Below are 23,498 nucleotides of genomic sequence, written 5' to 3'. Positions count from 1 at the left end.
CACTTCCTAATGGCTATGATTGTTAAATCACGGTGGTGTCCCTGAAACTAATACATTATATGTCAACTCCACTTCAATTAAAATAAAAAAAACACACACACAAAGACAAGACAAAAGTTAAAAATGAATCATAGATTATTTAATATAGATAAATTTCCCGCCTTAAAAGCTCTTCGTACAGTTCGACTTGACGGGGGGTGGGGTGGGGGGTAGAATTGGAACGTCATAGTATATGATAACATTGTGATATATATGATCATAATAGTCCCTCATTTCTCGAACTTAATCAAAAAAAAAGAGTTACAATTTGACAACCTGAGAGGGATACAGATGGAAAACTTACGGGAGGGTCATTTTATTTTAAAGTATTTACAGCAACTATTAAACTTGCCATTAAGAAAAAAGGACGGCATGTGGGAGAGGTGCAGGTTTTGCGAACTCTTCGGGGCCTCCTCTAACGAGATGTCCACCACCCCCGGGTCCCGCGGAGAAAACACAAGCAAAAATAAGCAGTGGGTCTTCTTCCGTCATCACCTCCCGGGACCGCAGGGTTTAAATCCTGCTCCCTCGGAAAGGGGGTTGGGGCGGCCCAGCGACCCAGGTCGGGCCGCGGCAGGTAGCACCGCCCCGGACCAGCCGGAGAGGCCCGAGGGTGGGGCGTGGACCCTCTCCTGGGACCTCAGGACCTCACGGTCCACGGACCGGAACCCCGCCCGGCGGAACCGGTTGAGAAGGAAGAAGCGGGCTGGGGTGGTGGGGTGGGGCAGGCTGGGGTTCCGGCCTGGGGTTCCGGCCTGGGAAACCTGCCCTCCGCCGGACTCTGCGGGACAGGGCGGGGCGGGGAGTCGCCGGCTCTCCAAGAAGCCCGGTGATTGGTGAAAGGGGCGGGGCGGGGCGACGTGGGGCGGGGCGAGGCCCGACGCCCAGCCAGCCCTCCGAGCGAGGCCGGGGATTGGTGGGCGGGGCGGCGGAGGCGGGCCCGCGCCAGGGGCGTGACCGGGCACGTGGTGCGGAACCGGCGCGGCAGCCGCTGTGGTGAGGGCTTCCGCGGGCAGGGTCGGGCGGCACTGGGCGAGCGCGGGTGGGGCTGGGGCAGGGGGTCGCAGGCGACGGCGGGAGTCGCGCCTCGGCTTGTGGGAGCGGGGCCGCGGCCTGGCCCGCCGCCCGTTCCGCGTGGCCAGCAGGGACGGGAAGGGCGGGCGTCCCCGTTGGAAGAAGGCCTTCCCGGGGGTCCGGGGCGCTGCGGGCTGCTAGCGCGGGAAGGGCGCGCAGAGGCTCAGCTGCTGGCCCCTGACGAGCCCCGTAGGGTACCAGAGCCCTTCCGCGCTCGGCGGAGGCCCGGGGTCAGGGGTCGCTGGGGCCCGCCGGCGTTTGAGGCAGGCGGGGAGGTTGCAGCGTTCGGGCCGGGGGCGCCTCGCTCGGTCGTGTCCTCAGCGGCTTCCTCTTCTGGAAGATGGAGCTGGTCCTGCCCCCGGGCGGGGCCCCTGCCAGCCACCCCCTGGGTGGGGACGGTCCTCCTCGCGCCGACGCGGTGTCGCCAGCTGCCCCTCCCGTGAGCAGGGACGAGTGGCGAAGGAGGGTTTGTACACTTGTTTGGGATTAAGCCCCGGAGTGGGCGCGTTGGAGGTTCCTGCCCCGGTTTCACTGGCTTCTGTGGGTTCAAAGCCAGGATTCGTGCGTCTCTTTACTCCACAATGTGCCCTGAATTCCCGAGGGACAAGGACGGGGACGCTCAGAGCGAAGTCAGTCGTAGGCATCGCTAGAGGGGCCCAGGTGCTGCCAGTCTCATTTGGCCTTGCCTCTCCCTGGCCTCATCATTTACGTAATGTCACCCCCGCCCCCAGGACATTTCAGAGCTCCTGGCATTTATTTTGGAAGCATAATGTGTGCTCTTGTTCACTCCCGCGCATCGCTTTTACCTTCATCGCTTTTACCTTCATCGGTGCGATTCACGGGGGAGGGACCGGGGGGAGGGCAATGAAAGTGGCCCCATGTCGTGGGCTGGGGACTGGATGGGGAGGAGTGGCAGGTTGGGACAGGAATAACCCAGACTTGAGTGGGAGGGCGACACTGGCCCTGGCTTGACCTCCTTTGACTAGGTTACTATTTCCGAGAAGGAGTTACTTTTTAGCCAGCCCTGGGGACTTGGCATGGAGAGCTGAGCAGGCCGGTCTCTGTTTAGTCTTTGGGTAAAGTGCAGCTTGGGTAGTTATGTATTGGGGTGAACCAATGGAAGGCCATTGGTTAATTTTTCTTTTCTTTTCTTTTCTTTTTAAAGATTGTGTTTGTCAGAGAGCACAAGCAGGGGAGGTGGCAGGCAGAGGGAGAAGCAGGCTCTCCACTGAGCAAGGAGCCCAGTGTGGGACTCGATCGCAGCATCCTGGGATCCTGACCTGAGCCGAAGGCAGATGCCCTTGGTTAATTTGGCTGCACTAATGAGAGTGTGCTCAGTGAGCTTGGGATTTGGGCTATATCATGACCAGGGACCTGAAGGAAAAGTGCCCAGCGTGGCGAGTTGTCATAGATAGCTTCTTTGTTTGCATTATCGGTGACAGATGAGAATTTGACTTACTAGTGCTCATGAAATGCCTCTCCAGCATTGTGGACTGTCTTGTCTTTCAGATAAAAGCCTCAGCTGAAGCAGGCTAGGCTGGCTAGGAGGTTTGTAAATATTTTATGCCCAGTGGTGATTGTTTGGAGAGGAGGAAGGAGGCTCTGAGAACTGGGTGGTTTGCCCTGCCCTTACCAAGTCCTGCTGCACAGGGATCGCACAGATGGAGGGTAACTTCCTTAATCCACTCAACAGCTAGCAGGCCTGATGTCACTACACAGTCACGCCTCTGCTGAGCAATCACTTTGGAACCCATACCCGGAAAAAAGTACTCTGTGTCTACAGTGTGTCCATCCCCAGGCCTTAGAACTACCTAGATATTGTAGGATCTTGGGACTACAGCTGCATTTCTGACATCCTTGGTATCACTGTGGTTTGGCCGAGCTCTTCCCATGGCTGCTTCGGGCCAGTCTTGCCACTTGATGGAATTTGAAATGTCAGTCGGAGGGTGGAGACAATTTTGGAAGTCCCCAAACCAGGATCCTTTTTGTTTCCTATACATTCCCATTTTAAAGATGACTAGTGCGATGATTTCCTTTCCCCTGTATTTGCAAAGTGGAGCAGAATGTATTGGGTCCCACACAGGATAGCAAATGCACCCTGAGGGGGGCTGTGGTTTCCACAGATGTTCCTTTATCTTAATCAGGCCTTTGTGGGGGTGTCACATGTTGCCTTTGACCATTGGGCTCAGATTATCAACTTTTAAAACAATTTATCTACCTCTCCTTGGGTCTTGTTTGCTGTGTTGTAGATTTGTGACAGTAGCAGGATGTGACATTTTTGCTGGCATCCTTGGGGTATTTATTTCCTCCGTGGTAATAGTAAATGGGAAGTTTTCTGTGTGCTTTCCAAAAAATTTGAGTGCTGGTAAGTCAGTGTTACCAGGAACTATCTGCTTCTAATTTTCATCAGATGGTCTTCAGCTCAGACCCTTTCTTTGGCTTTGTGCCATTTTGACACGTAATTTTGTGCACATTTTCCTTCTGAGAAAAGAGAAGGAGGTCACTGTGAGACCCTAACTGCTTCCCCAAGCTTCTCTGCTCACTTCCTGGAGTCCTCGTGATGGCCTCGAGGGCGGGGCAGCTCTCTATCAGTTTAAATACGAGGCCTCCGGACTGCCGCTCAGTCAGGCCATCCACTGGCGGTACTGACGGATGGTTTTTCCTTCCAGGAGCCTTCAAGGAGTGCGATCTGGTTGAAAGATGTCTGCCCTCACTACCCTGTTTAAATATGTCGATCAAAATCAGGATCGCTACATTAAGGTAAGGGAATGTTTATTATAGTAAGCGTTAAAATTAGGTTTAATCCAGCAGGGCTCTGAGGAACTTTCAAGAAACTAGTCGGAGCTGTGCCATTTAAATTAAATATTAAAAATACTGTCTAGACAGAGTGAGACAAATACTGCATGATCTCACTTATATGTGGAATCTCGAAAAGTTGAAGGTTCAGAAGCAGGAAGTGGAATAGTGGCTACTGGGGCCTGGCGGAAAGGGGGAGAGGTCAGTCAAAGGGTGCGGGCTTCAGTTATGGGTAAGTTCTAGGGATTGACTGTAACAGCCTGGGGACTGTAGTTCATAGTACTGTGTTACACACTTAGAGTTCGCTGAGAGAGTGGCTCTTACGGCTCTCTCACCACACAAAAGAAATGGTAACCGGAAAGTGTATGTGTATTAGCTAGAGGTCTTCTCCTCGGCCTCATCGTAATAGTATGCAAGTTATACTTTTAGCTTTTGACAAAAAATCTATTTTTCCAGAAATAGTAGAGCTAATGAGAGATTTTTATTTAATCTGCATGTACAATTTCTTGTGGTACATAGAGACTAAAGAAATTTAACTTTCTTTTTGCATTTCATCTGTTTTAAATTATTTGGTAATGTTGTAAATTAAATCTGTTTCTTGACATTAAAGAACTGTGCTTTAAAGTTATTCTTGGAAGACATTTCAGATGAAATCTTGACTCAGTCTACAATTATACTGCAAAGAACTTGGCCATAGTGAGCATGAATAACAAACTAACTTAGACTGTGAAAATGTTGGGTATTTTCTCTATGTTGTTGTAATTTTGTTAGATTCAGTTATAAACTTATTTATGGAACTTTGTACATTTCACATTCATCTCATGCTTAATGGTTAAAAACACACAATGTGACATTTTTCTGTTATGCTGTAGTTCTTGATATAGCCAGGTTTTTTTAAATGTTAAACAAAAAACAAATGTGATCGCTCTTTTCTTCGACATCTAGCCATCACGTTAAAAATGGACTGGTTGCAGGCAACAAATTTGTGAATACCTTTCTTCCTTAATGGAACACCTTTCCAGAATCCCTTTTTGCTTATTTTCCACAAACAGAAACTCGCAGAATGGGTAGCCATCCAGAGTGTATCTGCGTGGCCCGAGAAGAGAGGCGAAATCAGGAAGATGCTGGAAGTTGTTGCTGCAGAGATCAAGCAGTTGGGTGGCTCAGTGGAATTGGTAGATATTGGAAAGCAGAAGGTATGGCACTGGTGCTCTGGGAAGTACAGAACCACAATTATCAGACCTACCTAAGGACCCAGCACATTCTTTTTTTTTTCCTTTTTGTTTTATTTTTTTCCTTTTTATTTTATTTTTTTCTTTTTTATTTATTTGAGAGAGAGAGGGCACATGTGAGCTGGGGAAGGGGCGGAGGGAGAGGGAGAGACAATCTCAAGCAGACTCCATTTTGAATGCGGAGCCCAACATGGGGCTCGATCTCACAACCCTGAGATCATGACCGGAGCTGAAATTAAGAGTCGGACGCTCAGTCAGCTGGGCCACCCAGGCATGTAGGACTCAGCATGTTCTTAAACCATCTTTTGCTTCAGATAATCTGCTTGTCTTTAAAACAAATAAAAAAGTCCTGATTGGAATACTGAACTGTATAATTTTCTCAGCTGGATGGGGGCAAAGCTTTTGTAATACTCAGTGTTTTTCTTCAAGTGTTGAGGTTACTCAGAAGTAAGTTAATGTCGGGGCACCTGGGTGGCTCAGTGGGTTAAGCGTCTGACTTTTGATCTCAGCTCAGGTCTTGATCTCCGGGTTGTGAGTTCAAGCCCCGAGTTGGGTTCCATGCTGGGTGTGGAGCCTACTTTAAAAAAAAAAAAAAAAGAAGTAATGTCATGGTCACTCTTTGAAAATCACTGAGACTGCCCCCTAGAAAGCCGTGTGCATTCAAACTAGGAAGTTGTACACTGTCTGTGTAGGTGTAAAAGGGATAAAGACCCCCACTCACTGTGCTGTGCCCTCTGTATCCCAGCTGGTAGAAGCAGCACTTTTATATGAGTTCATTCCTGAAAAAGAGCTACTGGGCCCGGGGGCCCAGCTGCATTTTACTGTAGGATTCTGACTGGTGACATTGGTTCATTTTCTTCCTGACATGAATGAACCATCTCACTAATGGTATATTATTTCAGTTTTTTTAGTTTCAGATGATTTTAAGTCCCACACTAATGGCATGTGTCATGTCATGTATTTTCCAAGTTTGTAATATTCTTTTATATTACAGGGGGTAACAGGGTTTGGCTTATTTCGATTCTCTTGCCTGGTGACAGACGTGTCCGCTGGTATTATAGTCTTGGGGTTTTATGTGTGGACATTCAGTGGCATCTGGTCTTTTCATAAAGAGAAGAACCCAGAGGCCCAGGTGGGCTGTGTCTCCACTGGGCACCCACAATCAGTTGATGGTGAAGGAGATTCAAACATGGGTCTCCTGATTCCCACTCAGTATTGTATGTATGAGATTTCATTTGGCCAGAAATGTAATAATTGACCTAAGATACACTGTATCTTCCTGGCACTTTTCCCCACTTGATATTTTCTTGAGAAGCATAACTGATTTGCTCCCCTTGCCTTTTTTCCTAATATGGTAAAAAAACAACAAAACAAAAATCTAGGTGGCAAACAATTTACAAGAGTTGTTTCATTACAATAGATTTATTCTATTTAACACTGACACTGCAGTGCATTTCTTCAGAAAGAGCCTTCCACAAAAGGTAAATGACCGCAGCCCTCCCAAATTACCGTAAGACCTATTCTTATCAAGGAATTGACTGATTTCGTCTCGGTTAGAAAAGTTCTGCAGAGATCCTTGTAGTGTAAGGTGACAGCCTTTGGAACTTCTCTTGTCGTCACTTTATTTCACAGCAGTGACCCATGTTTTAGGAAGCCGTGATGACTTGGGGCAGGTGTGGAGGTGGAGTTGGGTGTCATCACGGGTACATGCAGAAGCCAAGGCATCCTCAGGCTTCTGGGAGAACAGTGACATTTGGAGCTCAGTTCTTAGTGATGGACCTCAGAGCCTGGGCCCCTGGTGGGCAAGGCTTGAAGGCGGGCATGGACGGTGGGGAAGGCTGCTGGCGGGCTCTTTGGTATCGGGCCCACTGCCTAGGCTGCTGCAAGTAACATCAAGTCGGGCCTGTCTGCTGCCCAGGCAGGAGGGTGGAAAGGGCGCGTGCCCAGGACATGTGGGGGGACCTGGTCACTGGGGGCCTGACCTCCAGACAGAAGTGCTGAGGAAATGGGACAGTCGTGGCTTGTGAGCAAGCAGTGAGGTGAGGGAAGAAGTGAACCAAGTGTAGAGGATGGACTCAGGCCCGTTGGGCGCCAGGGCCGTGAGTGTAGGGCTGAGAACTGGAGCAGGGAGGTGGCCGCAGGGATGGGGCAGAAGCGGGGAGACATGTGGAATCCTTGTCGAAGACATTTGCCCAGACAGGTCCTCCAGGAGAGTGGTACCCTTATGTGGTAGCCCGTAAGCATGTGACTGTGTTTCTAGCCAGACTTCCTTCTTCCCTGTTGCAAGTAGTTAGGGATGTCCGGGCAGAGATTTGCAATTTGCAGTGTGAATTTCAGCACAAATTTATCTGTGGGCCCAATTCGCATCTCAGAAAAATGGTAAAGTATTTCAGTATTTTAGCTATATCGAGTAGAAATTTATTTAGAGAAAATCAGTCATTTAAAAATCATGATTCTCCTGAGGCCAGTGGCGGGCCAGTGGCAGCCATAGTGCCACATGTCACGTGTGACCAGGGTCGTGAGTCTAAGGAACTATTCTTTGCCCCTCAAGGCTGGGGCTGTCCTCTGGGAAGCAGTGTGTGAACCCAGCTCTGGGAGTGCTTCACGTGGGTGGCGGGGGGCGACCTTGAGTCAGTCCCAGGGCTGCACCAGTGCTGTGGCTTACCAAGAGTTACTGAGGTGAGTGTTTCCAAGTGCAGTTCACTGGAAAGACAGATCCTGCAAGAATCCTGGCGGCCTGCACGCTACCTAGAGCACCTGTCCACTTAGTGCTCTGACTGATACCCTGATACCCCGCCCCCCCAGCACCCCTGATCTTAGGGGCTTATGGGAGACTGGTTCAGCGTGAGGAGGGAGCTCCTGGCTCTCACTGCTAGTTTTACTGTGGCTTGCTACAAATTCTGTTCTTTTCTGTCCCGGTCTGCATCCTTTTCTGTGCACAGTTGTGATCCACATGCAGAATTTCAAATGTGTAGCTCCTGCTTTAAGAAGATGGTAGTAGTTTTCATCCATTATTTAAAAAATAATGAGCAAAGTTGTACCCCAAACTTAGTCTTCATAATATGCTTTCTTAATGTAAACGTTAAAAAAAAATCAGCTTTTAAAAATTTACCAAACTGCCTACAGTTGGTGAACATTATACAGTCTAAGTGCTCTGGATTATGGGGAAGGAAGGTCTTGTCCATTACTGATGCAGCGGAACACTGTGTTCTTGAACTCTACGATATAGGCTGATTGATAAGAACACATAAATTGGTCCAGATACTTTAATAATATCTACTATAAACACCCAGTTTTTTTAAACAAAGGCTGTCCTCAATTGCTTCCTTCTCGACTCTTAGCTCCCTGACGGCTCTGAGATTCCGCTCCCTCCCATTTTACTCGGCAAGCTGGGCTCCAACCCACAGAAGAAAACCGTGTGTGTTTACGGACACCTGGACGTGCAGCCGGCAGCCCTGGAGGATGGCTGGGACAGCGATCCCTTCACCTTGGTGGAACGCGACGGTAAGGGATACTTTCCTCTGGAGAAGCCTTCCTGCTCTTCTACCTGAGGGGGTGCACTGGCTGGGGACATAATGATCACTCGGGAATGGTCCTCGAGCCCTACGTGGGCCACACACCCACGGGCACTTGAGACTGTCTGTCTAGGACCCACTCCAGGCTGCCCTCCCTTCTTCCTGACCCCTTTGGTATGGAGCCTCTTCCTGCCTTCATTCCTGAATCTCCACGTCTCTGTACCTGACTGTCTTTGGCCAGATGAGGAAGCCCCTTCACTTGTGTGTCGCCCCCTTGGGCTAAGTCTAGACTGTCTGTAATCTAAGCCCTTATAACCGGATGCGCTGGGTTTCTGTCCAAACCTTTCCCTGGCTCAGGGTCAGCTGTGTCCGTTACTGTGCACAGTCTAGGAAACTTGTCACTTGCAGCAACGTCACTGAGGGAATTCGGTTCCGTGCCATGGTCGGATCACAGCGTGGTCGCTGACTTCCCAGTAGGCCCCTGCTGAGCGTTAGTCCCGCACATCCACGGCTGTTCCCCTTGCCACTGTCTAGAATGGGATTCTTTGTCTCTCCTCTCCGGCCTGCCCTTCGTCCTTGTTCCCCGTCCCCCGCCTCCACACGGTCCCCCCACCTCCCTTGCCCATCCACAAACCTGGAGGTCACCCTTGCCCCCACCGTGCTCCTGTGGGCCTGCAGTCCCCACGGGGCTCCTCCCCACTCAACACACGCTGCTTACGGAGAGCTCGCCTGTTGCTTGTTGAAGTTGCGAGTCCTCCTCCCCTCTTTTCCCTGCTACGTGAGGACCTCAGTGCCATGTGTCTCTCCCTGACACCTCTCGGGAGACTCAGCGGGGTTCCTCTGTCCCTCCCACGCATCTCTCCTCAGCACTGCTCTGGCAACTGTGCCAGCTGATCCCGGCTTCGGCACCAGCACTGCTCACCCATTGTCCTGGGAGGCCTCCCACTCCCTCCTTCCCAAATCTGACAGACAGGCACCCGCGGTAGGGTCTCAGGCGTGAATGAAGCTGGGGTTACACCTCGTCCCCCAGATAAGTTTCCTTGTGGTCAGCTGGTGGCACACCGTCCTTCTTGTCAGGGGGGCCTGGGAGGGAGGGAGCACAACACCTTGGGCACCTCTGTCCCGCACAGTTTCGGAATGTCGGAGCGAGTGATTCAGTCAGTGCTTATCACAGGAGCAAGGACGCTTTTTAGGAGAATTCTGTAGCTTTTGTGAGAAGTGGGTTTAGTTTATAGAAAGAACTTCCCAAAGTGGCGATGGCTGGAAGCGTCCTGCTGCTTCAGGGTGGTCTTGCTGCAACTGCCGAACACTAAAAACATGTTGGACATGAGCAAGTCCGAGGCCTGGCCACTACAGACCTAGCCAGAGAGGGACTGAGCCCTGAGCACGCCTTGGCCCGAGTGCTGTCCTTCCTCCGGCCTGGTCCCCCTCTGATGAGCTTATGCATCATAGGACAGGGTGGGGAGCAGGGTCTGGACTCAACGGCCCAATGACCTTTGTGGCGGCCAGTGCCCACCAGCCTTTGTTAGGGGTCCCAGGAGTGGGTGTGCAGAGGGGGGATCCTGAGACTAACGACATGGAGGAAAAGCAGTAGCGAACGTGTCCTTTGGTTTTCAACGGGATAACATGGAGAAGTAAATAATGAATCTATTCTTCTCCTTACCGAATTAGGTGTCACAACTGGGGATATGTGAGATTTCTAGTTCTCTCTTGATGATGGTGCACTGTGGGTCCTACATATGACTAGGTTGCCTACCTTTATCTGCTACCAGCTAGTGGAGGAGGTAGATTGGAAGGAATGAGTCGGCTGGCACTGCCCCTTGGAGCAGTCTCCGGCCTGGGTCGGCAGGGACAGGAGCGCTGGCTGACTGCGGTGTCTGTTGGCAGGAGGGGAGGGGAGCTGGGAGCAGCCACGGGCTTGCTCTTAGTGATTATGGGGAGTTCTCTGGCAGAGTCTCACAGTACTGGAGGAGCGGGACTCGGGACTCTGACAGAATGAAAACGGGGCTTCCGCTTGGAAGAGGGGGTCTCGGGCCAGCTGCCCGTGGGGGCGCTGACACGCTGTCAGCTATGCACCAGCAACACGCTTTCTTGTCTGTTTCCTTGGGATTGTAACTGGGCTTGCTGATTGCTGTTCCAGGCAGATTGTATGGGAGAGGCGCAACTGATGATAAGGGGCCAGTGGCCGGCTGGCTGAACGCCCTGGAAGCCTTCCAGAAGACAAATCAGGTACTCAAATCACATCTAACTGCCTTGCTCCAGCAGAGTGGTACAAAGCAGGGCTGTGTGTTCCCAGAACAGCCAGTAAAGATCAAAGATCCCCAGGATATGAGAAGGCAAGGTCCCCCAAAACTGTATCAGCACAGTGGGATCAGAGGTAAGATTGTAGGTTTGTTCTCCAGCTTTAGGAATTGTAATTATTTTATAGTTGCCCATAGGTCATAGTACTGATGACTCAGCGGGACCCCAGCAAGCACCTGAAATTCGAGTTTTCAGCCGCATGCTCTGCCGCTGAGATGCCTCACCCAGAGTCTAAGTCGTGGGTTGTGTGGAAGTGGGCGACCTAGCTCTCTCAGGGTGGTTTTTATCCTCCTGAAAAATTTTTATTTTTTAAGATACATTTTCTTAACTGAAATACCTGCCCCTGTCTAAAGTTTGTAAAATAGAAAAGTAGGGAGTAGGGAGGAACAGGACGCCCAGACTTCTAGCTGTCAGAGACTTTGTATTTTGTTACTTACTGATCTTTTCAACTGTCTTTAACCGGCTCCTCACTGTCGTGTAGACCGGCTTTGCATCGTGCTTTATCTTGGACTGTGATAAAATGAGAATAACAAGACGAGCATATTCTTGCCAGAGGGCGAGTGGTGGGGCTGCAGAGGGCCTGGGACTCTCTGGTCCACGCTGTCATTTTGCACAGGAGGGAGCATAGGCTCGAGCCTCCAGCTGACTGGGCTCAGAGACCGTGAAGGCTCCCCCTTCTCCAGGACCCCCTGGGATCTGGGGGTGACCGAGAGGAGGGTGGCTGTGTGCAGCGCAGAGCTGCCAGAGCCCTTCACTTATGCCCCTCCACGTGCCAGGTCCCAGGAAAGATTGTGCTCGGGAGGCAGAAGCAGGGGGCGACCTAGGTGGAGCAGAGGGCTGTCTGGGGGCAGTTCTGAACAAGGACCCCAGGGATTTGTGTCCACGTGGGGGCTCTGCCATTTTGTAGCCTATGTGACCTTCGGCAAGTCACCTCGCTTGGGTGCCCCTCCGTGTGCTCCTCTGTGGAGGGGCCACCTCCCTGCATGGCACCGGGGAGCCTGGGAGACAGCAGGAGCCAAGCGGGGTGGCGCCTCGCGCTTTCCATGGGCTCTGTGGGAGAAGGGCCTTTGGCGCGTGGAAGGTGGGGGGTCGTGGTGTGGAGCGCCCAGGCATGGGAGCAGGTGCCCTCTCGCTCTGGCATGCGGGGGTGGTGGCCAGTCCCTGCCACACTGTGTTGTGGCCTGTGGTGTGGAGAGAGTCACTCGGGCTTCCCTGGAGACTCCTGATTGGTGCTGGGGCACGCAGCAGTCCCTGCGGGTAGAAGTGTGGTCACACCGTGACATCCTTGGCAGGAATCTGCAGTGTGGGGGTGGCTGTGGCCGGCTCTACGCATGTGCCTGGACCGCCCAGCACATGAGCACTGAGGGTCACCACAGGGCGCACACAGCCCACCCGATGGGTCTGGAGGAAGTTGAGTGAGATTTGTGATTGCAAAGCATCTGGTGACTTCCTGTGTGTGGTGCCTAAGAAAGAAAAGCGTGTGAGAACTGAAGGCCTCCCGATACTCATTTCCCTCCCGCAGGAAATCCCAGTCAACGTCCGGTTCTGTCTGGAAGGCATGGAGGAGTCAGGCTCCGAAGGCTTGGACGACCTGATTTTTTCCCGGAAAGACACGTTCTTCAAAGACGTGGACTACGTCTGCATTTCCGACAACTACTGGCTGGGGAAGAAGAAGCCCTGCATCACCTACGGGCTCAGGGGCATTTGCTACTTTTTCATCGAGGTAGCGTGTCGAGTTCTCCATGTTCTGTGGTGTCTCTTCCCCGCCCGCAGTCTCCCTTGTCCTTCCGTAGCAGGAGGGGGCCCCGTGTGCGATGGAGAATCCCGGAGCCTTCTCTGTGGGCCGGGTCTCTGTGTGACTCCCCTTCCGGATTGTCCAGCCAGAGTCCGTTCCGTGCCACCTCGAGCTGCTGGGTGTTTGGAGAATTGTCTTGGAGCCTAGACCAGAGATCTCGAGGGGACCGGGTGGCTGTGCTTGACGCAGAAGCCGGGCGCAGGGGCAACACAGGAGGGCTGGGCTCAGCTGAGCCTGCGTCCCTTCCACAGACGAGGCCAGGTCCAGCACACTGGGTGGATTGGTTCCTGTGAGGGAGTATTTAGAGGCTGAAAATGCCAGCGTCATCGTCACTGTTGCCCTGAGCCCTTCGTCTCTCTACAAACAGTGTAACACAAGAGCCCAGGGGCTGTGGTCTGTCACTCTCACTTTGCCATTTCACAGGTGTGGAGACTCAGGCCTGGCGAGGCCGCAAACCCGATGCTGGTCACAGGCTAGTGAGGGGAAGTAGGCAGCGGGTGCTGGCCCCAGGTCCTCAGGCTCAAGGTCCTTACAGGCCGCCTTTCATGGTGCGCGTCCTCTTTCAGCAGAAGAGCGTAAGGTCTCTGAAGCCGTGTGTGTGCGCCCGTGGTCAGCACCCCCGCTTTCCCCCGGTCAGCGTTCCTGAAAGAGTATTTCTTTTGTTGCTGCCGAAGTTTTGTAATTTCGGAAATGTCTTGCTTTGTTCCTCAAGGGAACAGATTTTGATTTTGAGGATTGTCAGATCTCGTGAATGTTCTTTGTTCTCCGTGCTGTCACGTGGCCAGGCTGAGTTCCCGCCGAGCGGCTGACGGAGGGCTCTCTGTGTCCGTCCAGGTGGAGTGCAGTGACAAAGACCTGCATTCAGGCGTGTACGGGGGCTCGGTGCACGAGGCCATGACAGATCTCATCACGTTGATGGGTAAGCACGGGTTCCACTCACTGCCTGGTGACTTGGGAGAGAAGCTAGAGTGGCCTTATTTCAGGCTGTCCTCAGCATTTGGCACTGTCACCATTCTCTGTGGACTGCTTTTGTCTCTTTCCCTGTTGCTACTTCCTTCCGTTCACCATTCCCTTTGAAAGGAGAAGAAGCTTCATTTCTGCCTCTGTCTCCCTGGACCCCTCTGTGTGTCACTAAACCTTGCCTTACCTCAGGGACCCAACCCGGGCAGTTCCTGGCTCCGTCATCCCTGTCTGAGTGGGCCCCTAGGGTCACAGGACATGGTTGTATTTTTTGTCCCTGGGAGGGCACCTGCCCCGGTCTGTTCGGCACCCCAGCGCCCCAGCGAGGGCCCCCTCTGCTCCGCCCTATGGGAGGGAGGCCCAGCCCCGTCCTCCCTGCATCCTGCTGTCAAGGCTGATGAAACTTTGCCTCACCCCAGGATTAGCCTAAGCTCTGTCCCCTTCCCTCTTGGATAACGGCCACCATACGTGCAGCCTGTTGTTCCTAGCATGGGAGCCTATTCTGCTCTGTTCATCTCAGACTCCTTCGTTTGGGAGCTGCTAGTTTCTTCTGCAACCTGGATTAAAAAAGAACTCTTGATCAGTGTAGTGGCTTTTACAGGAAGCCTGCCAGAGGCAGTCTGCTTGGTCTGTCTCCTGGTCCGTGACATGGGACAGGTCACCCCCAGCTTCTGTATCTCTGTGTTACAGTGGGGAGACGCTACTGCTCCCCTCACTGGGTCGTTTAGACATTTAACTGATTGTTCCTAGGCAGGGCTTGAGTGCTCTGGGGTGGGGGCCCCCTGCCCCCCGTGGGAGTGCTGCTGCGTTTCTGCCACCCGCCCTGTGAGCACCCCTCCTCTGTGCCCTCCCAGGCTGTCTGGTGGACAAGAAAGGAAAGATCCTTATCCCTGGCATCAACGAGGCAGTGGCCCCCGTGACGGAGGAGGAGCTGGAGCTCTACGACCAGATCGACTTTGACCTGGAGGAGTATGCCAGGGACGTGGGGACGGAGACTCTGCTGCACAGCTGCAAGGTGGGCGCCCCCCCACCCACAGCCTCCCACCAGGCCCTGTGCTGGGGACTCCCATGGGCAGGAGCCAGGGCTGCCGGCAGAGATCAGGCATCTGCATGTGTCCCCGAGTCCTCAGGTGGTCCTGACTCGGGAATGCAGCACGTTACCAGGCTTGGAATTGGAAGGAGGAGGTTTTTAAAAATGTCACATGTTGACTTTTGACAACTCAGGAGCTGGAGAACGTACACAGAGAACACACAGTAGCAGCAGCTTCTGCCTGATTTGCGTCTGCAAAGTGATGTTTTACCGCTGGGCACAGAGATGATTGAAGGTGTCCCCAACAGCTGAGGACCACGGTGAAAAGCATTGGCTCAAAGTAGTTACTTAACTATGAAGAAAAAATTGTGTTGGGATTTTTCTCTTAATTAATCTAGTTCTTGGCTTGTGTGGCACGAGTGTGCGTTTACATCTGATGTAGCTGTTAGTAGAATTGCAGCTACAGACCCTGGGGTACAAGAGGGATATGGCCAGGCCCAGCCCATGAGTTTCATCTCGCCAGGAGACAGATGGGCAGAGAAGCGTGACAGAGTGTGGAGTCCACTCCAGGGCCAGGGGAGGCTGGTAGGGGTCAGCAGGGGTGAACGCCAGGGCAGGGCGCAGGGAGCCCAGCTGGTCGTGGGGTGGACTAGCCCTGGGCAGCCTGGGACTTGGACTGGAAAGGCCCGGTGTGCAGGCCCGTGGTGTCCCGAGGAGCACGTGTGCTGTCCTGGAAGATGGCGGACGTGATGGGTTTGAGCCGAGGGAGGAGCTGATGAGCCCTCCCTGGCGGGCAAGTGGTGGCAGAGGCGATGCGGGTCAGAGTGGGGACAGTGAGGCGGGAGAGCAGCTGGGCCGCTGCAGGGGAGAGTCTGGAGCTGGGGGTGTGGCATGGGGTGGGCCTGGGGGCATCTGGAAGCAGGCCTCACGGGGGAGGGCTGGTGGCCCAACTGCAGCGGGAGTTTGCAGGTGGCTCGGGGGGGCCGCTGGCAGGGAGGGCCTGAGGCCGGGAAAGAGTAGTCCAGGGCAAGGCTGTGTCTGGGAAAGCTGGTTCCAAACAGACTCCTGTTGTCGTTCCTGCATTGTTGCCTAGCAGTTTAGCGTCTGTGTGTGACGTGTTTTCCTTTCGGACCACGTGTCTCTTTCCCGTCTCACTGACCCTACCTGGTTCACAGACGGGAAGTCCACACATGAGGTGGCTGAGTCTCTGAGGAGCCCGGAGCCATGTCACCTTTCTCCTTGCCAGCCTGTCGTTCAGGTGGCCATGTGGCCTCTTCAGACTTGTCTTGTGCCGCTGCTGGGGCACAGTGGGCGTGAGAGGCACTGGTCTCAGGCACATGTGTAGGAGATGAGGGCCTGCTCTGGGCCAGTCCCCTTGGCAGAGGGTGACGTTGCTTGTCGTGGTCCCTGGGCCCAGGGCTCCGTGGATGGTCCTGGCTCTGCTCCCGCAGGAACTCCTCCTGCTTTCCGTTCCCCTGGGGGGCAGGAAGCTCACAGATGGCCTGCGCCGTGCTGCCCTCTTCTCTCCTGGTTCCTGGTGCCTCTGGCCCCGCAGGAGCTCTGATCTAGGCAGGCTCATGACTTGCCTTCAATTCTGCGGGGCTGGTGGGAACCCCATGGCTCTCCTGGCCACCAGCAGTGAGGCCGGGAGATGCCACGCTTGAGGCTGTGGGAGTGTGACAGAGCCCTCACACTGTGCTGTGTCAAAGCAGGTTCCAGAGCACATTCGGGGCAGGCTCGTGTCTCAGCTCTCCTGGGTTGGTACTTGATGCCCGTGATGGTGTGGACCCTAGGCCGTGGGCCGCCTGGTGGAACTTCTCAGATGCCATTGCCGTCTCCTTCATAAGCAGACAGTGGTGTCCCCTGACTCCTTTTCTTGTTTTCTGCAGAAAGACATCCTGATGCACCGATGGCGGTACCCGTCCCTCTCCCTTCATGGGATCGAAGGCGCCTTTTCTGGGTCAGGGGCTAAGACCGTGATTCCTAGGAAAGTGGTTGGCAAGTTCTCCATCAGGCTCGTGCCCAACATGACTCCAGAAGTCGTCAGCGAGCAGGCATGTGAGGGAGCTGGGACGTGGGCGGGGGCGGCTTCTCCACAGAGGACTCAGAGCATGAAGACTTTCAGGAGGGCACTGAACCCCAGACCCACACTTCCCTACTTCTTGACTCCTGGTAACCCCATAATTGCCTGAATAAGCAGTTCAGAAACTGATCAGAGATAAAGGCCATATAAAAAGCATCACGTGTGACCTTTGTCACTGCTGAGACATGCTAAAACCTGACCCTTGACCTCATCGTAAGGCTTCTGGGCAGATGCCAGCTTCGGGCCAAGTATGTTACTGGGAGAACCCACAGGAGCTGCGTCTGGGCCAGTGTGAGGAGTGGACGGGCGTGATTCCAGAAGGGGAAAATCCCAGAGGGGGCAGTCACCCTGCCCTCATCTGAGATTTCCTGGAGAGATGGCATCAGAGACTTCCTTATTGCAAGAAAACTGAGGCCTGAGCTTCTGTCATCAGATGTGCCCCAGTTGGCGCCAGGCTCCACTCTTGGTCTGCATATGATGATTAATGTAAAGCACATCAAGGGATGTTTTTTAAAGACTTGATTTAAACATCATCCAGTGGGAACATCTGTAAAGGGTAGGTTGCTTGAATGAAAGTGTACCTTTTAGCTTCAAAATGTTGGATTTTGTTTCTTGATAAAATCCCTTATTTTGTTACCACAGTCGTGCTCAGTGTTGCGCAGCAGGAAGCGAGAAACGAGATCCGTTGTAGACTCTGTAAACTGGTGTAGACCGGTGTAGACTTAGTGTAGACTCGTTGTGGGCCCCGCTCAACCCCCCTCTAGACCCCCCTGCAGAGGGACCTCAGCACCGGCGCAGAGGCCAGACTACAGTGCGTTGTGTCTCGTTTGTGACGCAGGTCACGAGCTACCTGACGAAGAAGTTTGCCGACCTGCATAGCCCCAACAAGTTCAAGGTGTACATGGGCCATGGTGGGAAGCCCTGGGTGTCTGACTTCAACCACCCTCATTACATGGCTGGGAGAAGAGCCTTGAAAACAGGTGAGACTTCTCCCTGGGGATGCCCCCAGGGTGGGGCCATGCCAGCCGCCCACTTGGGAGAGTGTGGCTGCCGTCCCCAAGGCACACCTGGGGTTTGGACTCCTGTCGCTGGGTAGTAGGTGCTGTAGGTCCCCAGCCTCGCCGCCTGAAAGCTCACCGTGTCTTTTACTCTTCTCCCCCAGTGTTTGGTGTCGAGCCCGACCTGACCAGGGAAGGTGGCAGTATTCCTGTGACTTTGACGTTTCAGGAGGCTACGGGGAAGAACGTCATGTTGCTGCCTGTGGGCTCCGCGGACGACGGCGCCCACTCCCAGAATGAGAAGCTCAACAGGTGAGGCTCTGGGTCCTGTGTCCTGCCCCTGCGTTCGTTTCCTCATGGCTGCCCCTGAGAGACCCATGAGAGCCTGGGTGTGCCCTCCCTCCTCCTCCCTGCCCGCCTCCTCCCTCTCCTCCTTCTCCCTCCCCCCCCTTCTCCCCTTCTTTTCCTTTCCTTCTTCCTCCCTCCCCGCCTCCTTCTTCCCCACCTGTCTGGCTGCTTTGAGAGGAGAGCAGGAGGGGGCAGGGAGGCCCCCCCAAGGGCAGTGCTCTGCTTGCTGCCGTCTTGTCTTCAGGGTAGCGAGCACCTCCAGTTGGAGGCGGCGACAGGCCCTGGGCAGGGGGGGTTCTTCACAGCAGGGTTCAGCCAGTGCCCATGTTTGTCTCGGGACATCATCTAGGACTCCTAAAGAAACTCCGTGCTTCGCCTGTTTGGAAAGTCAGTGTCTTCGCTGGTCCCAAGCCCCCTCTCTATGTTTCTGGCTAATGCAGACATGAGGCGGGCTCTTCAGCCAACAGGGTGGAAGGTGTCCCTGAGTTAGCACTGTAAGGAGGAGGGTGCAGGCAGGCAGGGAGGACCCGTGGGTGATACGAAGAGCCAAGGAGGACAGAGAACAGGAGCCGTCCAGGGGTCACGGGGGTAGGCTAGTCACCAGCTAAGACAGAGGCCAAGGGAAGGGACAGAGACCTGGATATCCAGGCACAGGGGAGGCCTTTTATCCAAAGGGAGGGACTGTGAGCAAAGTGAGGCTTTTCTTCTTAAGTACTGGGTATTGGGTGGGACCCGTGTCTTCTGTTAGACCACGACCAGGATGGGTCCCTAGTGGGGCAGGTAGACTGAACTCACACTTGAGAACCAGGTGGCCAAATTCTCAAGGCCAGCAAACTAAAGGCCAGCAAGCCAGGACAGTGGGACTCCTGGAAAGGACGCCGGGCGCACGCCTGGACCGCTGGACAGCAGCCGACACAACGGCCTGTTCTTCTCCATCAGGCTGAACTACATAGAAGGAACCAAAATGCTGGCTGCCTACCTGTATGAGGTGTCCCAGCTGTAGGAGTGAGGAGCGCTGCCCCTGTCCCCCGCCGTCCCCGCCACTCAGGACCGTGCAGCTCAGCGCTCTCCTCGCCCTCTTGTCCGGCACATGTGGAGTGACCATGCCACGTTCCCGGAGGTGGGCAGCATGAGGTCTACAGCGAACAGCCAGGATCCAGCACACAACTGCGGGGTGTGGTTGCCGGCCAGCTGGGCTGCACGGAGCCCTCGGTGCGGGCCGGCCCGGCCCTGCCTCCCCACTCGGATGCGTGCGCTGGGGAGATTTAATCGGGGGCACCCGGTGCCTCCCGGGGCCGCCCCTTCTGATCCCTTGGCCTCGTGTGGGTTCTGTCCTGCTCGCACAACCTGAAGCTAGTACCGGTGTCTCCTGTCTTCTCTTTGTTATGATTCCTCAAAATCTAAACTTAACTGGAAGGATTATTTGTTCTCAGTTTGTGCTGCCAAATAAAAAGTAGCAATGAAGCCTCTGGGAGAGTTCCTGCCCGTTGGCCTCACTGTGGGGTACCCTGTCCTGTGCGGGGGGGCTCTGGGGGGGGCGGGGAGGGCCCGGCACCTGCCTTCTCTCCCCAGCGCACACAAGGAAAGGCAGAGTGGGGTGCTCGTCCCTGGGTCCTCCCACACAACACTGAATGAGGCAGGATGGTGACACGGGAAGCGGTTCTAAGAGCCCTGGGTTCTCTGCAGTGTGTTTGGAAGCCCCTGTCCCCTGCAGCCTCCAGCTTCCTCCCAGCCTCCCCATCCCTCCCCCATCCAACACCACTCGCTCACCGGCACACTCATGTGGCTCAGTCCTCTGAGCACCGTGCTTGGGGTCTTTGCACCTCCGCTCTGGTTCCTTGTGGCGTAGAGTCGTGCGGCGCGGACGAGACTGCGCTGTCACGAAGCATTGCCAAAGCTGCTTTGTGCCGGGGTCGGGGGCCTCGGACGTGCAGAATCCAAAGCTCGCCCTGGGCCGCCACTCCCCTGCGGGCAGCTGGCCCCCCACCGAAATACAGCCGCCCGGTCTCCTATAGAGGAAGGCAGAACTCAGCGGGCCACGTCCTCGACCCAGAAGACGACGAGCTCAGAGGAGCCTTTCCAGCCTGAAGGGACTTGAGTGTCTCCACGTGCCGGAGGGAAATGCAAGTTCGTTCCGCCCTTGTCACTTTCAGGAATGGCACCAGGAAAAGATGACAGACATGTCAGAATCCTTAATTATGTGCATTAGTGAGGACATAGGCCACTGTGACCGGAGCCTTTGCAGCTGTGGCTATTAACATGTTTCTCCTTGTCAAGCCTGCGCAGGTAGGCCAGGCTGGCGCGGTGGCTCCTCTGTCCCTGGGTCCTGGTCTCCTCTGCACTTTGTCGTCTCTTGCTCCACGGTGGCCATTCCAGTTCCAGCGGCCCGAGCCGCATCTCAGCCTGTGGTTTCAGGCGTGATGCAGGCCAGGCCCAGTTCCCTCTGCGGCCTCTTACTCTCAGGAGGTCACGTGGCCACTCCTAACCGCACGGTGGGCGGGGGGTGCGCGCAGGAAATGGGTCTGGCTTCCGTTGCCATCGCTCCGTGGGTCAGGGAATACATACTGAGAATTGCACCGTGATTCTGCCACGACGTTCATCCCAAGGCCATCAGAGAGACTGCATAGCCTCAGATAGGGAAGGACTCATGGAGAACGCTTGGTTAACTCACTCTCGGAGAAAACTCTAATGGTGTCATCCTCTGCAGCTTCAGGGAGCGGGCTGCATGGGGATCAGGAAACGAGTCTGATCGAATGCTGTTCACACCTTCCTTTCTTTGCCTTTGCACCGTTTCCCATCAACATGTGACAGTGGGCCAATTTGGGCTCTCAAGAGAGCCCAGTACAGTCCGTTCCTTCCAAGTTCACGGCCAGGTTCATAAATCACCTGTGTTTAGGAGAATCTGTTACTCTGTGGCCTATGACAATGGCCCCTATAGGAATGCTGCATAAAAAGATGGTTTGCAGAATTCTGCTGGCCTCTGTTCTTTGAAATAGCCTTTGTGGAGAGGCGGCTTCAGTGCACACCTTGAACAGTCATTTAGGAAGAAGAAAAGTTCCTTGGAGAGCGGGGTCATGGCCAAAGCCTACTCGAGAGGGAACAATGTGGACTTTGACCCAGGTGTTAGTGGACACGGTCCTGTGGCCCCACCTGTGCTTGTGGGAGAGATCAGGGATCAACCCTGCCCTCGATAACCCTTGGAGATCTGGATTCACAGTCTGGTGTGTTTGGAAAGATCTCTCTAGGTGATTTGGAAACAGCCCATTAGCGGTGGAACTGTGTCTCCCACCAGCCCCCAAGTGTATAACTTGAAGTCCTAACCCCCAGTATCTCAGAATGTGATCTTACTAGGATATAGGGCCCTTGCAGATGCAATTAATTATGACAAGGCCACACTGGAGTAGGGCCGGCCCTAATCCAACATGACTGATGTCCTCGCGGAAGGGGGACATTTGGACACAGACACACACACACGGGGAAGGGCATGTGAGAATGAAGGTGGAGATCGGGTGGTGTTTTCTCAGGATGAGGAATACCAACCGCCCGGCAGCTGGAAGAGACCAGGAAGAGGTTCTCCCTCAGCCCGTAGAAGGCACCAATCCTCCCAACACCCTGATTTTGGGCTTCCAGGCTTCGGAACTGGGGGACAATAGATTTCTGTGGTTTAAGCCTCCCCCAGTCTGCGGCATGTCTGCCACACCCCAGGCAGGCTAACACGCGGCCTATAATGCTGATCGAGCTCACATGTAGCTTTTGTCACAAGGGCCCCCGGAAGACAGAGCAGAGGCTCTACACCTGCCCCAGGTCACAGGCTGTGTTCCTGTTGCTTCTGTCTCATCTCTGCTGGCCTTGGGCACACACACTTGCTTCCCCTCAAGGGCCACCCCTCCGCATGCACTCCAAGAAGCACCTGTTGATGCAGCCTGAGCTGCCCTGCTGGCCTTCAGTGACATCAGATGACTTCCAGGCCACTGCCTCATCCCATTATCTGTGCGTATGAGATGCATTGTCTCTTCCTGGGCCTGCACACTGAATGAGTGTCTCTGAAGCATCTTTGTTTTGCGAATGTGAATGGTCCACTGTAGCAGCCTTGTCTGCCTGTCTGTCCCGGGGCAGGGGCGGGGGCGCAGACAAGCAGTGTGCCCAGAAGTAGTAAATACAGCTGCTGAGGACCTGGATAAGACCATCTCTTCCCCTTTCCTTTGAGGTCCAGGGAAATTGCTAGAGGCTACAGACGCCAGCCCAATGGATCCCAAACTCGGAAGAGTGGTGAGTAGACCCTCTGATGACCAGAGTCCTAGGTCCAGAGCGCTAGACCTTGTTTGCCTAAGGAGCGTGCACGCGGCCAGTGCAGCAGGCGGGTCGGATGGATGCCCATGGGGTCCTTGCGATGAGGCCCCAGAAATTTTCCTAGGTGCTCCCGGTCTCCCTGCGGGGAGAGGGTGTGTGGAAGGTTCTCCAGGGCTTCCGCAGCGCCTGGCATGCGGTTGTGCAGGAAGCGTGGAGCCCCGCCGTGGGCGTGGATGAGGCCCAGCAGCTGCTCCAGGCGAGGTGAGCTGGGACTCGTGGCGGGCGCTTTTCTCTGCTCTTTTCCTTCCACTGAAAGCATGTTCCTACTGAGTGTTCTTAGCCATTGAAGGCAGAAGGCAAGGTGCCACCTGTAGGGGAAGACGGCGGATGTGGAGAGCCCTGCATGTGCCTTTCTCACTAAGCCCCGAACTCTCCCCGCCGCCCTCACCGTTTGCGGGCCTAGTTTGGGGTGGGGGCCCAGGACTCTGCATTTTATGGGTGTCATTCAGTGATTTTTCGTGTATCCACGGATACGTGCAACCATCACCACAGTTGATTTCAGGATGTTTTCACAAGCTTGTTAAAGAAGTCCTGTACCCTGAACAATGACTTCCCCATTCCCTGGTCCCTGCCTCCAGCCCCAGGCAGCCCCACATCTGCTTGGATCTCTTTTAGGGCTCCTTATAGGGCAGGCGGGCAGCTGTTTAACAGGAAGCACTTCTAAGGAAACAAAAATAAAAATGTATGATTCCAACAAACTCCAAATTCCGCTTTTGAGTGTAGAGGGCAATCAGGTGAGATTTTCCGGGATGCTGGCTTTGGAGCATCGTTAGCTGGTGGAGCGGTGGGTGTGATTCTGATGAATTCCTGCTTTGCAGTTGGGGTGACTCTGGTGACGGCCCTGGGTGTTCTGGTCAACTTCCTTTGTGGCCCCGCATAGCCGCAGGCGGGAAAAGGTGTCTGTGCACGCACCACTGCCGTGGATTCTCGAAGTCTATATCAGGTTGTCTGTCTTCAGTTTGCAGGGCTTTGGGAGA

General features: G+C 54.3%; 2 protein-coding genes across 4 annotated transcripts in view; one reads left to right on the top strand and one right to left on the bottom strand.

Moving 5' to 3' along the window:
- The window catches only part of DIPK1C (divergent protein kinase domain 1C), a 52,418-nt gene extending 50,478 nt beyond the window's left edge, over nucleotides 1–1,940 (bottom strand). The window contains exons 1-2 of the mRNA XM_047698080.1: nucleotides 1,920–1,940; nucleotides 535–1,250 (exon numbers count right to left, since the gene is read on the bottom strand). Coding sequence (XP_047554036.1) covers nucleotides 535–1,250; nucleotides 1,920–1,940 — 737 coding nt within the window. The remainder of the gene's footprint in view (nucleotides 1–534; nucleotides 1,251–1,919) is intronic.
- On the top strand, nucleotides 978–19,635 carry CNDP2 (carnosine dipeptidase 2). Of its 3 annotated transcripts, none has more exons than XM_047697515.1 (12): nucleotides 978–1,035; nucleotides 3,783–3,873; nucleotides 4,962–5,105; nucleotides 8,483–8,645; nucleotides 10,797–10,885; nucleotides 12,480–12,680; nucleotides 13,587–13,671; nucleotides 14,567–14,727; nucleotides 16,632–16,796; nucleotides 17,664–17,805; nucleotides 17,988–18,135; nucleotides 19,111–19,635. In XM_047697515.1, exons 2-12 carry the CDS (start codon nucleotides 3,814–3,816, stop codon nucleotides 19,172–19,174), a joined length of 1,422 nt encoding a protein of 473 aa, XP_047553471.1. In that variant the 5' UTR covers nucleotides 978–1,035; nucleotides 3,783–3,813; the 3' UTR covers nucleotides 19,175–19,635. The 3 variants fall into 3 exon arrangements, with proteins under 3 accessions (XP_047553471.1, XP_047553472.1, XP_047553473.1); XM_047697516.1 differs by lacking the exon at nucleotides 978–1,035 and adding an exon at nucleotides 1,041–1,081; XM_047697517.1 differs by lacking the exon at nucleotides 978–1,035 and adding an exon at nucleotides 2,655–2,781.
- The last annotated feature ends 3,863 nt before the right edge of the window (nucleotides 19,636–23,498 follow it).

This window comes from Lutra lutra, chromosome 12, assembly GCF_902655055.1.
Source record: "Lutra lutra chromosome 12, mLutLut1.2, whole genome shotgun sequence".
Taxonomy (NCBI): domain Eukaryota; kingdom Metazoa; phylum Chordata; class Mammalia; order Carnivora; family Mustelidae; genus Lutra; species Lutra lutra.
The sequence above is the reverse complement of the archived record's forward strand: the minus strand, read 5'-3'. Positions and strand labels throughout refer to the sequence as shown.

Bases quoted from the DNA above. Each gene is read 5' to 3' on its own strand.
- CNDP2 (XM_047697515.1), top strand. From the start codon at position 3,814: ATGTCTGCCCTCACTACCCTGTTTAAATATGTCGATCAAAATCAGGAT. The intron at 10,886-12,479 runs GTACTCAAATCA...TCCCTCCCGCAG, and splicing joins CCTTCCAGAAGACAAATCAG to GAAATCCCAGTCAACGTCCG. The intron at 13,672-14,566 runs GTAAGCACGGGT...GTGCCCTCCCAG, and splicing joins AGATCTCATCACGTTGATGG to GCTGTCTGGTGGACAAGAAA.